This window comes from Chelonoidis abingdonii, chromosome 4 (genome assembly GCF_003597395.2).
Source record: "Chelonoidis abingdonii isolate Lonesome George chromosome 4, CheloAbing_2.0, whole genome shotgun sequence".
In the NCBI taxonomy this organism is placed as follows: domain Eukaryota; kingdom Metazoa; phylum Chordata; order Testudines; family Testudinidae; genus Chelonoidis; species Chelonoidis abingdonii.
Window position 1 is genome coordinate 2,719,121 of NC_133772.1, and position 15,351 is coordinate 2,734,471.

The window sequence follows — 15,351 nt, forward strand, 5'->3', positions numbered from 1 at the left end:
GGCCGCAGCATCCTGCCTGCATCTGCAGCCCAGCCCTGGCCCCACGCATAGCTGGGGGCTTTGATGTGGACTGTGTGGTCCCCTTTGAAATGGGAAGGAAATGGCCATGCCCTGACAGGTCCCCTCTGCTCTACCCCAGAGTCAGCTGCATCTCACACACCCCTTGGATGGGGAATGGCGTGTGGCTGTTGAGTTAAGATAGGAGCCGGTGCCCTCTAGAGGGGAAAGACCCCATTCCCCACCCCAGCCCTGGGGCTGGGTTGGAGCCAGCACCGCTGAGAAGAGAAAGATCCCTTTCCCCACCCCGCTAGAGTTAGTCAGTGCCCCATCCTGGAGCCAGATTAACCCCTGCCAGCATCTCAGAAGGGCCCAGTCATCTCTTCCCCCATGTCCCTCTGGCATTTAAAATGTCAATGCCCTGACCCATGTAGCTCTGTGGGAGGAAGAAAAGACATGAGAAGGGGAGCATTGGGGGGCACACAGAGCCCTTGGCATAGTGGGAGGTGGAATGGGGGGCCTACAGAGCCCCTGGTATGGGGGGAGGGGCCAATGGAGGGGCCCACAGAGCCCCTATATGGGGGGCGGGGAGCAATGGAGACCCATAGAGCATGAGGGGGGGGGACAATGGGGGGTGATAAAGCCCTGGCATGGGGGGAGGTGAATGGAGACCTACAGAGGCCCCAGCATGGGGGAATGGGAACCCTCAGAACCCCCAGAATGGGGAGACGGGAATGGGGGGCCCACAGAGTCCCCAGCATGTGGGGAAGATGGGGTGCATACAGAGCCCCTGGGAAATGGGCGGGGGGGAGTTGCAGGGAGGGGGGCACAGGGAGCGCTGATGCAATGAGCTCAAATGCCAGCAGCACCGAAGGGTGCGACCCCTAGTTAATACTTGAGAAGGGACTAAGCCTGGTCGGGAGATTCCCAGTCACCAGGGCGGCGCCAGAGCAGCAGCGTGCGGGGGGCCCCGGGGTGCTGGGGAGGGCGTTCCCGGGAAGAGGTACCAGAGGTACCAGAGGTCAAGTCCACCTCTAATAAGTGGAATTGGGCTTTGCTTTAATTTTTTGAGAGTGGCGTGTTGAGGGAGGCAGCGTCTTTCGTTCGTGTGCTAGGGCACTTCAGTGCAAAGCATAGGGTGACCCGATAGCAAATGGGAAAAGTCGGGATGGGGGTTGCTAGGCGCCTATATAAGAAAAAGCCCTGAATCTTGGGCCTGTCCCTATAAAATAAGGACGTCTGGTCACCCTACAAGTTGTATTTTAAAGATGGTGGTAGGCGCGGTTTCGGTGACTGATGCCCGTCATCAGAATTTGAGAAGCCTCTGAGCCGCACTCAACAAGAAAATCCCGCCCACTCGCCGCATCCTATGCTCCCTTTTCTCGTCCTGCGCCGGAAGATGCTTCGACGGTTCCACACGGGAACGTCCCACAACGAGGCAGCGGCGACCATGGAGGGTGGCCAGCAAGAGGGTGACCTCTTTTCTTAATAACGGAAGTCTGCGCACGGTTATTGTTTTTAATGTGTAACTTCATGCTGTAGGCAGCAACACTAGAACTACTAAAAAATAAAATAATGGAATTTGTATAACCTCGCCCCCGCCGCCCCTCTCCCTCTGAGATGGGTTGGGCTTGTTTCGGGCCTGGTTTCAAAGACAGCACTGCCCTTTTCTTTTTCCTCGTGAGACTTGGAGCTGGGACCCCTGGTTTCGGATCCCAGCTCTGGGAGGGGAGAGGAGGATAGTGGGTTAGAACAGCAGGGGTTGGGAGCCAGGACACCTGGGTTCTCTCCCCAGATCAGGGAGGGGAGTGGGGAGTAGTGGGTTAGAACTCCTGGTTCTATCCCCTCAGCCTCTTGCAGGCATGTACTCATGGCAATTGTTGCCCCCCAGGTTGGGCCCGCACTCCAGCGTGTAGGAAAACTTCAAATGGCCATGTGCGAGGTAGCAGGTAAGCCTGACATCCCTGCCAACCTTGAGGTAGGTGTAGCAGCGGCCCAGGAGGTCATCCTCCCACGGGTCACTGTCCCACACCTCCATTTCCATTTTGGGCAGTGCCGGCAGTGTCACCGGCCCAAAGTCCAGGTCTTTGAACCAGATGGGGTCGTTATCTGCCTCAATGTAGCCCGTCTGCAGCCGTCGCCCTTGGAACAAGAACCTGACATAGGCATCGGTGGCAGACATGGGGTCCCCCCATAGGTCTTCGGCCCACAGCACCCGGACCTTCAGCCGGGCCATGCCCCGCTTGAGTGAGCAGCACATGGAGTTGGTGAGGGGGCTGCCGAAGCAGTAGCATTTGCAGGGGTCCCAGGAGTAGGTTTTGCCCCCCTCTGGGCAGCTATGAGGGCAACTCCTTTTCCGACCCCGCTCAGCCACATACTCCTTCACTGCCTGCCTCAGCACCTCCCGCCTGGGGTCGTCTGGCTCCACCAAGGTGTGGATGGGCGTCAGAGAGTAGGAGACAAGGCCGGGGTTGGTTTTGAGGCTCTCCATCCAAGCCGAGAAGACCCCAGTGTCTTGCTTGGTGGAGAAGAGCAGGTTGGCGTGGCCGTGGCCACCCGTCACCTCGGTGCGGTGCTCCATGTAGGCCACCTGGGAACGCCACTTGTGCCAGTGGCTGCTTCCCTCTCGGCACGCAAGGTTTGAGGAAAGTGACCCCAAGCCCAGGTTCAGTGAGAACTGTGAGTCCAGGCACTCCTTGATGTCGGAAGCCGTCAGCTCGTCCAATACCGCCCGGCAGGTCTGGGCAGCTGTCAGCTGCCGCATGCGCCCCCCCAGTGCTGCCTGGCTAACGTAGTGGGTGCCGTACGTGGCCAGGAAGGGCCGGTATGCAGCTGAGTCGTAGCTGGGTGGGAGGAGGCTCAGGGCCTGGGAGAAGTGGAGCGTCAGTGGGGGGTGTTGGGGGAGCCTCAACCTGGTCAGAGGGGAAAGAGGAGTTAGGAGCCAACCAGAGAGATCTCTGGCACCTGCCCTCTGAAAAACTGGCCCCACCTTCCCCGGTGTCCACTCTGTGGCATCCTAGCAGTCAGTGCTAACCATATCACCTCAATGCAGCGCTGGAGGTGCTGTGCTCCAGACAGCAGGGCAGGGGTCCAGCAGGGGGAACTGTGCTGCAGGGAGTTGGGTGGGGGCCAGCAGGGGGTGCTGTGCTGCAGGGAGGGGGTGGGGCTCAGCAGGGGGAGCTGTGCTGCAGGAAGCAGGGCAGGTGGCCAGCAGGGGCATTGGGCTGCAGGGAGCAGGCAGGGGTCATCAGGGGGCATTGGGCTGCAGGGAGCAGGGCGGGGCCCAGCAGGGGGCGCTGTGCTGCAGGGAGCAGGGCAGGGGCCAGCAGGGGGCATTGGACAGCAGGGAGCAGGGCGGGGCCCAGCAGGGGGCGCTGTGCTGCAGGGAGCAGGGCAGGGGGCCAGCAGGGGGCGCTGTGCTGCAGGGAGCAGGGCAGGGTCCAGCAGGGGGTGCTGCAGGGGATTCTCACCTGTAATACACACAAGACACCTCGTGGCGTACGAACATGTATTTGTCCTGCAGCTCCTTCCGGTAGGCATAACCAGCGAGCTGGGATTGGGACCCCCCCAGGGCCAGGACTGGGGACTCATCTGGCAGCCCCAGCTCCAACTTCCAGTCATTTTTCACATCCGATGCTATTGCCCGGGCCACGTCCACGGCTGACTCTGCCACTGAGCTGCTGAGCTCTCGGTTGCACCAGCTGTGGACCCTCCAGTCGACCACGGGCAGAGGCACCCTCTGCAGCTGCCCCCCCTGCAGCGGGTTCCGGCACAGGCTGCAGGTGCCGTTTGGGCCGCGCCATAAGCTGGTGTCCACCAGGTAGGCCCCTGTCCACTCCAGCGTGGTGATGTCGATGCCCTCCCCCACCAGGTTGTGTGCAGGCACAGAGGCCATGTTCTCATCGCACACCTCAGCTTTGCCCGTGTAGCAGTAGGGGGAGACCCCCGGGAGAAGGAAGAGAAGGAGGATAGGGATGAAGGCACCAGATCTGGGCATGGCTAGTGTGATAGGATTCCTCACCTGGTCTCTGAGCCTCCCTGGAGAGAGAGAACAGAGAGAGCCTTCATTAACTACAATCCAGTGGCAGGCAGTTCCACAAGCACATCACATCCTAACAGCATCACAGCAGCCTCCGTGCTGCTACAACCCTCCGTGGATCTGAGATGAGACATCTGCAACACAACTATGCTGTAACCTGCCCTACCTTGCCTTCCGAACTTAAAGGAGAATTGCTGCTGGGTGTGAACAGTATAGGGGCCATGACACACACAGGCTGGCAGTTCTGATTCTGTCCACTAGGCTGCACTGGGTTTAGTTGTGTGTAGTAGGGGACGTGAGACACATGGGGGGGGGTAGTTCACATTGGTGTCGCTCTCTCTCTCTCTCTCTCACACACACACACAGCACCTGATTCCCTCCAGCAGGGGGCAACAGGGACAGACAGACAGATGGACGGACAGATGCCCTTGTCCTGAATTCCCTTCACATTTTACATCCTAAATTGCTGTATATGCCAGGATCCCTCGCACAATACTGAGATGCAACCAGCTCTGGGGTGGGGCAGTTGAATAATAGCCGCACACACAACACTGCACAGGGACAGCTTGCCCAGCTCCGGGATGCAGCCACCTCTGGAGCCGGGCACCATGGAACAGTCACCCAGAGAGCCCTGGGAAGCACCAGCACGGGCACTGGGGTACGATGCTCCCCCACCCACACAGACCCCTGCATACCAGCCATTCCCTCCCTCTGGCCCCCCTGCCCATCCCGTCCCCCAAGGCTCCCTGCCCACAGGTTACCTGGGCGAGCAAAGCGTAGGGCACCCGGCCGGAGATCGGGGCACGTTCCCTGGCCACTGGCTGCTGCCTGCCTCCGCGGCTCCAGTGCCGAGTGACTCCTGGAGCTGCCCGCTCCAGCCTCTATGGGAGCCGCGGAGTTTCCAGGGGCCGCTCAGCCCATGCCAGGCACAGATGTCAGCGCTGGGCTTGGCAATCGGGGAGAAAGAGGGACTTTCCCTGGACTGGAGCGAGGGGGAGATGGCTGGATCCTGATCCCATGTCAATCCAAGGTGGGGTCTAGGGGCTGGGAGCCAGGACTCCTGGGTTCTCTCCCCAGCTCTTTGAGGGGAGTGGGGTTCAGTGGTTAGAGCACGGGAGCTGGGAACCAAGACTCCTGGGTTCTCTCCCTGGCCCTGGGAGGGGAGTGGGGTCTGGTGGGTTAGCGTGGGGGAGCTGGGAGCCAGGACTCCTGGGTTCTCTTCCTGGTGCTGAGAGGGGAGTGGGGTTGAGTGGTTAGAGGGGGGAAGCTGGGAGCCAGGACTCCTGGGTTCTAGTCAAAGCCAAGAGCTTGCTGGGGAGCCGGGCTGTATTTGTGGGCGCTGTGGCCCCTGCCCTGGAGCCGGGCAGGGGCAGGTCCAGCCCCGCGGGTGGGAGAAATCCGAGCACGACACCAAAGCATCTGACTCGCGGCTGTTTCAGCCAAAGGCCTGAATTTTATTTCGTGGCAACGTCAGCGGGCGGGGGCTCGGCCCAGCCCGGGGGGAGGAAGAAAAGAAAATGAATGACATCCAGGGGAGGGGGCGGGGCTATGTGGAGGGGCGGGGGCGGGGACGCAGAGCAAGGGGTAGGGCGAGTGGGAGGGTTTAGACAAGGGGTGCGCCTGATCCTTTCTCTAGGTTTCCCCCACGTCCCCCTGGCTGCGCCAAGATCGGGGCTGGGGTGGGGGGAGTTCGCCCTATACGTGCTTGTGGCAGAATCTGTGGGCAGCTGAGCCCCTCTCCCGCGTGTGTGCCAAGAGCTGGGGGGACCCGAGCCCCCCCACCCCCGTGTGTGTGTGCCAAGAAGGAGGGGGGACCCGAGCCCCCTCACCCCCCAGAGTGTGCCAAGAACTGGGGGGACTGAAGCCCCCTCCAAGTGTGTAGCAAGAACTGAGGGGACCCAAGCCCTGCTGCCCCCATGTGTGTGCCAAGAACTGGGGGGACCTGAGTCCCCCCCACCCCCAAGTGTGTGCTGCGATTGGGGGGGGGCAAACCTGTCTCCTTGCCCCCCATTTGTGGGCTGGGATCTGGGGTTCAGGAAGGAATTTTTCATTGGTAGGGTGACCAGACAGCAAATCTGAAAAATCGGGACGGGGGTGGAGGGGTAATAGGAGCCTATATAAGAAAAAGACCCAAGAATCGGGATTGTCCCTATAAAATTGGGACATCTGGTCACCCTAGGGGTGGGAGGGCCAGTAGGGAGTGGGGGAAGAAATGAGGGAGGGGCACTGGGGGTAGAATAGGGGGAGAAGGAGGGGCTAGGAGATCAGTGGGGAGCTGAGGGCCCAGGGCTAGGGCAAGGGATTCGCACAGCAAGACACAAGGGTGGCTGAGTCAGCTCTCCATTTTCTTTATCGTGTGGGAGGCTCACGCTCTCACCCCTCCATTGCTACCCGCTGAGTCCTGTCACCCCCGTGAGACAGAGCCCACCCAACTGCTGACAAAATGAGGTCACAGCAGACGGCCCCTGGGGGAGAGGGAAGACCCCAGGCTGTGGGGGCGAGGTGGGGCGAATTGCTTGTCCTGGAACGTCCCTCTGAGCTAACCCTAGGGTGCTCTGTAGTTCCCAGGGCCCTGGGGGATGTAGTCCAAGCAGTGGGGCCCGCCCAGGCTGGGACCACACACCAGGCTGTACCGGAAGTCCAGCCGGCCATGGTTCAGGTAGCAGACCCGCTGGCCACCCTCTCCAGAGCGCAGCGGCTCGTTGCACGTCCCCAGCAGGTCGTCATCATACTTGTTGTCCTCATCCCAGACCTGGAGGCGGAGATGGCTGGTCTCCGCCACCCGTACGTGCCCCAGGTCCAGGTGGACTCCCCAGATCGGGTTGTCAGTGTTCCACACAGTTGCTGTCCGCACCTCCCGGTCCTGGAAGAAGACCTTGACGTAGGCATCAGTGCGGCTGGTGTAGTCACCCCACAGGCCGCTGGCCCGCTCCACTGTCACCGTCAGCTTCCCCTGGCCCCGCTCTCGCGAGCAGCACATGGTGTTGGTGGAGCCATCCCCAGGGCAGACGCAGGAGCAGGAGTCATGGGCGCTACGCCGGGTCCCCGGGGGGCAGCTATGGGTGCAATTCCTCCATAGGGCCCTCTCGGTGACATACTCACTCACCGCCTGCCTCAGTGCCTCCCGCTTGGGGTTGTTCTGCCTCACCAAGGTGTGGATGGGGCTCAGCGAGTAGGACACCAGGCCTGGACTGGCTTTGAGGCTCTCCATCCAGGCCGAGAAAACCTCGGCGTCCTGCCCCTCAGAGAACAGCAGGTCGGTGTGGCTGTTGCCGCCCGTCACCTCAGTGTGACGCTCGCTGTAGGTCTCATGGAAGCTCCGCTTGAAGTTCTGCTTCTTCTTCTGCTCCTCACACTGGCTGAAGGCCGCCTCGGCCTTGCCCTTCCCGGCCCCGATGCTGATGGAGGCCTCCAGGCTCAGACAGTCCTTGACCTCGTCAGCCGTCACCCCGTCCAGCGCTGCCTCGCAGACCCTCACAGCCGTCACATCCCGCACCCGGCCCCCCAGCTGCAGCTGGGACACGTAGTGGGTGCCGTAGGTGTTGATCAGCTGATGGTACTCAAGGCGCGAGCTGCGGGTGTAATCTTCTGGGAGGTCCCTCAAGGCCCTGGTGAAATGGCTGGTGAGCGGAGGTTTATGGGTAACGCGGAACCTGGGAGAGAGAAGTGGCTACCATGTGACGTACCGTTGGATATTGATGTTTTGTGAGGGTAGACCTCAGTGTTATAGATCCACCGACTCTAAGTCCAGAAGGGACCGTCCTGGTCATCTAGTCTGACCTCCTGGATAACACAGGCCAGAGAACTGCCCTGGATTAATTCGCATTTGAACCAGAACAGGTCTTCTAAGAAAAAACATCCACCTCGATTTAAAAATTAGCCATGATGGAGAATCCACCACAGCCCTTGGTAAATCGTTCCAGTGATTAATCCTGTCACTGTTACAAAATCACACCTTATTTCCCATCTGAATTTGTCTATCTTCAACTTCCAGCCACAGGATCGTGTTAGACCTTTCCCTGCTAGACTGAAGAGCTCATGACCAAAAGTTTGCTTCCCATGATAGTTTAATCCTGTATCTTGCCTGCATCTTTACTGAACTGACACAAGATTCAATTATTTTTACACGTTACACAGGAAGCTTGGAGAACATAATAATGTATATTATACGCTTTTGATCTCATTGCTTGTAACTTCCTCTCCCCCTCACCCCATGGCCTATGATCATGCACCTGGCAGTCTGACTTGGTTTCCCCTCTTGGACTGTTCAAGAAAGTCAATGAGCACCTCTGTCCATTCCTATCCCTTCTCTGGTTGGGTTTCAGTCAATGAACAAACATTCGAAATAAAGTTTCAAGTCCGTGCAAAAGTCCACACAACCAATTTTTCTCTTCCTCTTCCCAGGCCCTACCAAGCCAGAGTCTGAGCATTCTGTCGCTTGTTGTGGCCTCCTGCTTCTCATTATAGGACCATCCTCCTGATCTCCGCCAGGTGTGGCTCCTGCTTTTCTCTAGGTTGGTTTGCCCCAGAGCCAACTGGTTACACTGCTTATTTCCTTATATGAAAGATTTAAGCTGACTAAACCAATACCTAGGAGGAATTCTGTCTTCTGTCAACATTACAGACCTCATATGCCAAACTAGATAACACCGCTGGCCATAAAACGGCCCTATGCAGCATATAACATTAAGAACATAAGAATAGTCATACTGGGTCAGACCAGAGGTCCATCTAGCCCGGTATCCTGTCTTCTGACAGCGGCCAATGCCAGGTGCCCCTGAGGGAATGAACAGGGCAATTTTTAGTGATCCATCCCTGGTCATCTAGTCCCAGCTTCTTGCAGCTGGAGGTTTAGGGACACCCAGAGCATGGGGTTATGTCTCTGCCCATCTTGGATAATAACCATGGATGGACCTACCCTCCATGAACTTATCTAATATATTTTGAATGCTATTGTACTTTTGGCCTTCCCAGCATCCACCGGCAACGAGTTCCACAGGTTGACTGTGCGTTGTATGAAGAAATACTTCCTTTTGTTTGTTTGAAACCTGCTGCCTATTAATTTCCTCAGGTGATCCCTGGTTCTTGTATTATGTGACAGGGTAAATAACTCTTCCCCATTCACTTTCTCCACACCAGTCATGATTTTATAGGCATCTGTCATAGCCCCCTTCAGTCATCTCTTTTCTGAGCTGAACAGTCTTTTTAATCTCTCCTCCTGTAGAAGTGGTTCCATACCTCTGGACCATTTCCGTTTGTAAGAAATCTTTTTTGAGATGGGGCAACCACAACTGCGCACAGCATTCAAGGGATGGGCCTACCATGGATTTATATAGTGGCATTGGGATATTTTCTGTTTTGTTAGCTAGTCCTTTCCTAGTGGTTCCTGGTGGCTTAGACTATTTGTGGTTAGTCTACCTTGTGAAAGAAGTAAGTACATTTCTGCAAACGTGCGTCTTCACTTTGAGGGCATCCCTTCATGCCTGGACACGGCATTGCAGGGGACTTTGCCTCTAGGGGCTACTGTCTCAGCTGCAGTGATATATTCCAGCTGGTCTTTTCCCCGGACACCCTCGCTGGGTCTTCTGTGCAGGGCTGGCGCTTCCATTTAGGTGATCTAGGCAATTGCCTAGGGCACCAGGATTATTAGGGGGCAGCATTTTGCCGGGGGGGCGGCAGGCGGCTCCAGTTGATGTGCCACAGGCATTCCTGCGGAGGGTCCGCTGGTCCCGTGGCTCCGGTGGACATCCCGCAGGAACGCCTGCGGCAGGTCCTCTAGAGCCGCGAGAGAAGCGCGCGGGGTGGCGAAATGGCCGTGTGCCTAAGATGCCAAAAACACTAGCGCCGGTCCTGCTTCTGTGTCTCAGCTTTCTGGCCAAGTCCCTGGCAGGGTTTAGCTCTAGGGGACTCAGTTCATCCCCCTTGTCTGGGTACTGACCCACACTGGACTTTTTCCTGCTGGGTGTCCAAGTACCACTTAAATTAGCCTTCTGGCTTTCATGGGCTCCAGTCCTATCACATCTGGGTTCTCACTGCCCCTGGGTCAGGGCTCCTCTCCTCTCCAGGAGGCAACCTACAGCTCTGCTTTCTGGCCACTGCCACTTCCAAACAACTTGATCTTCCTCCCCATCAGGAACTCACCTTGTTCCTCTATCTTGGGTCTCTGCTTCCACTAGGTTCCCAGTTCTGTTTAAGTAGCGTCCTCCCTGCTTTACCACCACAGCTGGGGTCAGTCCTCCTAATCAAGCCCCAGGACACCCAGCAGGTTTTACTAACTAGCTCTGATCCTGCCAGCTCATCAACTGAGGGCTAGCTGCTACATCACGGGCAAAACTGAGCCCAGCTTGCTTCAAAGGGTCGGTTGGCTGGTGTCAGTACTTCGGGGGTTCCTTCTCTGCATAAGAGAGTTGATATAAATGTTTAAGTGCTGGTCGTAAACATGCTCAGTAGCAGATTGTAGATCAAAAAGTCTTTTGCTCCATGGGTAAACTAGCCAGCAAGTATGTTATCTGTGACTATGCTATGGAGAGCCACAAACAATCTCCTCAAAGTGAAGATTTCTTTAACCAGAAACTTTGCAAGAAAAAACTTGGTGTCAAACCACCCCACAAAGGAATCTAGGAAAGTCCCTATTAAAATAAAATCCTTTAAAAAGCTTGCACCACTATCTTTGTTGGTTTGGCCTGAAGGAGAACATGGATGGTTGGGAAATGTTCTCCAGAAGATTGGTCTAACACTTAAGTTTCCTGCTGATAATCTTCCTATTCCTTAAATGCTTAAAGATGGCCAAGGCTGATGGGTATTTGTAAATGCTTTGTTGCTACATCCACACATTTGTGTCAATGTTCATGACAGCGTTGTTAAGTGAATAGGAAGACCATTTGAGTAATAATCATGTAACAAGATCCAATGGCTGGAGGTTGAAGCTACACAAATTAAGAGTGAAAATAAGGTATACGTTTTCAGTAGTGAGGGGAATCAGTCTCTGGAACTTCTACTAATCACTCTCAACTGAGACTTCACAAGCAACCAATGACTGACCTTCACCCTCACCCCCAGCCTTCATGCACACCCAACCCTGACCTTGCCCCTCAATCTCAGCCTTCACGGAGACCCAACTGCTCATCTTCTCCCTCACCCCCATCCTTCACCAGCACCACCGCTTGACCTTCCTCCTCACCCCCAGCCTTCACCAGCATCAACTGCGAGCTTCCTCCTCACCCCCAGCCTTCACCAGCACCAACCCGTGTGACACTGCAGCCAATAATGCTTTATAGAAATATGCTTATGAGGGTAAATATGACATAACTGGAATATGTTTTATGCTAGATACACCATGTAACATATCTTTGCAAAAGTTATGATCCACTGAATGTATTTATCCTATTCAGGCTGATAGCAAAAAAATGGGCTATACCTGGAACCAGCTAGAGCAAATGGCCCAGGATAGAGGACTCTGGAGATCTGTGGTTGGCAGCCCATACCCCGATTGGGGTGACGGGCATGAGTGAGTGAGTGATATGCATGTATCATTTTTATATCTGAAGTTATGAGCGTTGGCTCTATGATTGTATTTAAAGTGTTTGCAATAGGAAGTACATAAGGCAGATTTGGTCAACATAGTGTGAAGGGGTATTCAAGTAGCTGGGAGTACTTAGCTAACAATGGACTTTGGGAGATGCCAATCCACATCTGAGCTTCCCTGAGAACATTCAAACTAACATGTAAACAAAAAGCTGAATCATCCATAGACATGACTTGCCCAGGTGGCCACAGACTCCATCTTGTTGTTGTGATTTTGCACAGAAGAACAAAGGGGTTTCCACCCACAAGAGAGAGAATATAAAAGGCCCTGAAAACCCCTCCATTTTGTCTTTGGCTGGCTCACAAGATAGCCTCTCTTCCCCAAGGAGCTGCCTGAAAGAACCTGGAACGCAGGACAGTAACTACAGGGGTGTGAGTGATTGCTGGACTCAGACTAGGAAGGAGTCTGGTCTGTGTGTAATGGGGCGGTTGCCCCACTCCTTGAGAATTTAGGCTGCAGCAGGTCAGTGCGCCTGCACAGACAGGCAGCCAATAAGAAAAGGGCTTACTGGGAGCCAATCAGGGCCCAGACTGGAGACAGCCAATCAGGGCCAGGCTCAGCCCTATAAGAAGGACGCCGGGGAAGGGAGCAGGCAGTCTGCCCCAGGCCTTTGAGAGGGGAAGGTCTGGTTCCAGACCTGGGAGACCAGCACCCAGCACAGTGCTGGGCAGGCCCGGGGGAGCAGAAGGGAACTCCAGCCCGGTGTCTGCCAGGCTGCAGGCTCTGAGGGGAAGGGTCTAGTGGGGGCAAAGGGGAAGCGGCCCAGGGATGGGGACAGATGGAGGGAGAGAAGGAGGGCAGGGAGGCTGCCACTAGAGGGTCCCTGGGTTGGGACCCAGGGTAATGGGTGGTCCTGGGTCCCCCTGCTTCTCCCTGGCCTTACACCTGGCCGACGGGAGTGGCCGTCTAGGGCTGCACCAACCCCCTTCCAACAGGGGTGTGACTTTGGGGGTGCAGTTGCTCACATTGGCCAGAGTCCAGAGAGATTGACACCCCCCCCCGGAAGGGGGTGTGGATGGACTAAGGGGCACTGCAGGAGGGCAATGGTCCGGAAGAGGATGCTCTGAGCTGGAGAACGACACGGGCTCAGATGCCAACCAAAGGTGAAACAACGTGCGGGACCCTACCAGGAGAGGATGCTCCACTGGACCGGACTAATTCCCTGAGTCACCAGCGGGAGGTGCTGCGGTGGTGAGTCCCAACCCCATCACACTGTGAAATAAGCTTATTGGAATATCTCTGCATTTAGTTTCCTACTTTATTAGGCTTAGACTTGCATGTTTTTGTCTTATTTGATTGGTAATTTACTTTGTTCTGTCTGTTATTACTTGGAATCACTTAAATCCTACTTTTTATATTTAATAAAATCACTCTTTGCTGCTTAATTAATCCAGAGCAACTAATTTATACCTGGGGGAGGAAACAGCTGTGCATATCTCTCTATCAGTGTTATAGAGGGCGAATAATTTATGAGTTTACCCTGTATAAGCTTTATACAGAGTAAAATGGAATCATTTGGGGTTTGGATCCCGTTGGGGGCTTGGTGTCTGGGTGCTAGAGACAGGAGCACTTCTTAAGCTGTTTTCAGTTAAGCCTGCAGCGTGTGGAGGACGTCGTTCAGATCAGACGTGTCTGGCTCAACAAGGCAGGGTACTGAAGTCCCAAGCTGCCAGGGAAAACAGGCTTAGAAGTAGTCTCAGCACATCAGGTGGCAGTCCCAAAGAGGTCTCTTTGACCCACGCTGTCACACCCTGACCTTCCCCTCTCACCCCCAGCCTTCAGGAACAACCAACCGCTGACCATGCCCCTCACCCCCCAGCCTTCACCAGCATCAACCCCTGAGCTCACCCCCCAGCCTTCACCAGCTTCCAACCCCTGACCTTGCCCCTCACTCTCAGCCTTCACCGGCACCCAACACAACCTCTAATCTTCACGCTAACCCCTACCTCTAGTCTCCCTCTCCCTCTCCCTCCTGCCCCTCCCCTGCCCCTTACGTATAGTATGCGCAGGACACCTCGTGGCTGGTGAAGCTGTACTTGTCTTGCTGAGATTTCTCCGTGCTGAACTCTGCCAGTTTGGAGTGTGAGCCGGCCAGTGTCACCTGGGTGTTGGCGCTGGGCTTCACCTCCACCTCCAGCCCCACCTTCCAGTCATTCTGTACCACGGCGCCCGCTGCACGGACCATGCCCATGGCTGACTCCTTCACAGTACTGGAGAGCTTCCTGCGGCATGAGACCTTCTCCCTCCAGTCTGCCGCAGCCAGCGGCAGCCTCTGCAGCTGCCCCTCCTGCAGTGAGTTCAGACACAGGGTGCAGGTCCCATCGTGGTGCTGCCAGCGGCTGCTGTCCACCAAGTAGGCCCCTTTCCTACCCAGCGTGGTCACGTCGATGCCCTCTCCTGCGAGATTGTGCCCAGGAACAAAAGCCGTGTGCTCCTCACACTCCTCAGCTGTGGCCGTGTGACAATGGGTGGAGACCCCAGGGAGGAGAATGAGGAGGAGGAGGAGGAAGAAGGAGATGGGTCTGGGCATGGTCAAGAGGGGATATCAGTCTCTGAATGACCCTGCAGGGAAAATCGCGGAGAGATTCTGCATTAACAACAATCCTGTGGCTGTCTGTTCCACAGGTTAACATGCTGTTAAAATTACATTCACACTGAGCTCCTCAAAGCAGGGCCCAAATACCAGTGAAATTGGGAGTCTGGGTGCCCTGCACATCTCCTATATCCAGAGTTAACACTTTTCTTTTAAGTGCACTGCGGTTAGTTTAGACCCACGGGTTCAGCTAGCTCGCTATCCTGCCCGCCACCCTGGATCAGACCCATGGGCCCATCTGGCCTCGTATCGTGCCCCTCTCCATACTCTGTAGCAGGGGTGGGACTATGCCCCTGACGTGCTGTTTATGGGTCGCAGGGGCTGACGTTGAAGGTGTGAAAATCTCTCTGGCACAGGATGTCTCAAAACCTGAAACAGAAACTCAGAGTGAAGCTGGAGAGGGGTGGGGGTGGGGTGTCACCCCAGCTTCTGTCTGTGTGTTTCCACTCATCACACATGGGCGGGAGCTCTGACCCGTGGAAAGGAAAGACATTAAAGAGGAATCTTGACCCACGGCCCCCTGCCCTGGGCTCCCTGCAACCAGCTTAGCTGGTACCTTCAACCCCACCCCGCAGCCCCCTGCAAATGCAGAACTGGGCTCCTCTCACCCCACAGCTCAGCTGGTATCTTCAACCCCACCCCGCAGCCCCCTGCAAATGCAGAACTGGGTCCCTCTCACCCCACAGCTCAGCTGGTACCCTTCAACCCCTCCTCGCAGCCCCCTGCAAATGCAGAACTGGGCTCCTCTCACCCCACAGCTCAACTGGTACCCTTCAATCCCAAGCCACTGCCCCCTGCTAATGCAGAACTGGGTCCCTCTCACCCCACAGCTCAGCTGGTACCCTTCAACCCCTCCTCGCAGCCCCCTGCAAATGCAGAACTGGGCTCCTCTCACCCCACAGCTCAACTGGTACCCTTCAATCCCAAGCCACTGCCCCCTGCTAATGCAGAACTGGGTCCCTCTCACCCCACAGCTCAGCTGGTACCCTTCAATCCCAAGCTGCTGCTCCTATTATCACAGAACTAGGTTCCCCCCACAACTCTGCTGGTGCCAATCAATTTTCAAGATCCTTTCAGTATGATAAACAGAATCATATAAGATGATTAGATAGATGGGGTGTATGGGGATGGACAGTG

The 15,351-nt window shown here is 56.0% G+C and overlaps 2 protein-coding genes across 2 annotated transcripts; both read right to left on the reverse strand.

The window, feature by feature from the left end:
• Positions 1-1,843: 1,843 nt before the first annotated feature.
• LOC116815517 (perforin-1-like) lies at positions 1,844-4,036 on the reverse strand. Its single transcript, XM_032763944.2, has 2 exons — positions 3,468-4,036; positions 1,844-2,909 (listed from the first exon to the last, which is right to left on the reverse strand). The coding sequence occupies exons 1-2, from the start codon at positions 3,992-3,994 to the stop codon at positions 1,844-1,846; spliced, it is 1,593 nt and encodes a 530-aa protein (XP_032619835.1). The 5' UTR covers positions 3,995-4,036.
• A 2,334-nt stretch (positions 4,037-6,370) lies between these two features.
• LOC116815515 (perforin-1-like) lies at positions 6,371-14,175 on the reverse strand. The gene is made up of 2 exons (XM_032763943.2): positions 13,616-14,175; positions 6,371-7,689 (listed from the first exon to the last, which is right to left on the reverse strand). Exons 1-2 carry the CDS (start codon positions 14,149-14,151, stop codon positions 6,582-6,584), a joined length of 1,644 nt encoding a protein of 547 aa, XP_032619834.1. The 5' UTR covers positions 14,152-14,175; the 3' UTR covers positions 6,371-6,581.
• Positions 14,176-15,351: the final 1,176 nt, after the last annotated feature.

Coding starts and splice junctions, on each gene's coding strand:
- LOC116815515 (XM_032763943.2), bottom strand. CDS start 14,151: ATGCCCAGACCCATCTCCTTCTTCCTCCTCCTCCTCCTCATTCTCCTC. Junction 7,690..13,615: donor GTGTCCTGCGCATACTATAC/GTAAGGGGCAGG, acceptor TCTCTCTCCCAG/GTTCCGCGTTACCCATAAAC.
- LOC116815517 (XM_032763944.2), bottom strand. CDS start 3,994: ATGCCCAGATCTGGTGCCTTCATCCCTATCCTCCTTCTCTTCCTTCTC. Junction 2,910..3,467: donor GTGTCTTGTGTGTATTACAG/GTGAGAATCCCC, acceptor CCCTCTGACCAG/GTTGAGGCTCCCCCAACACC.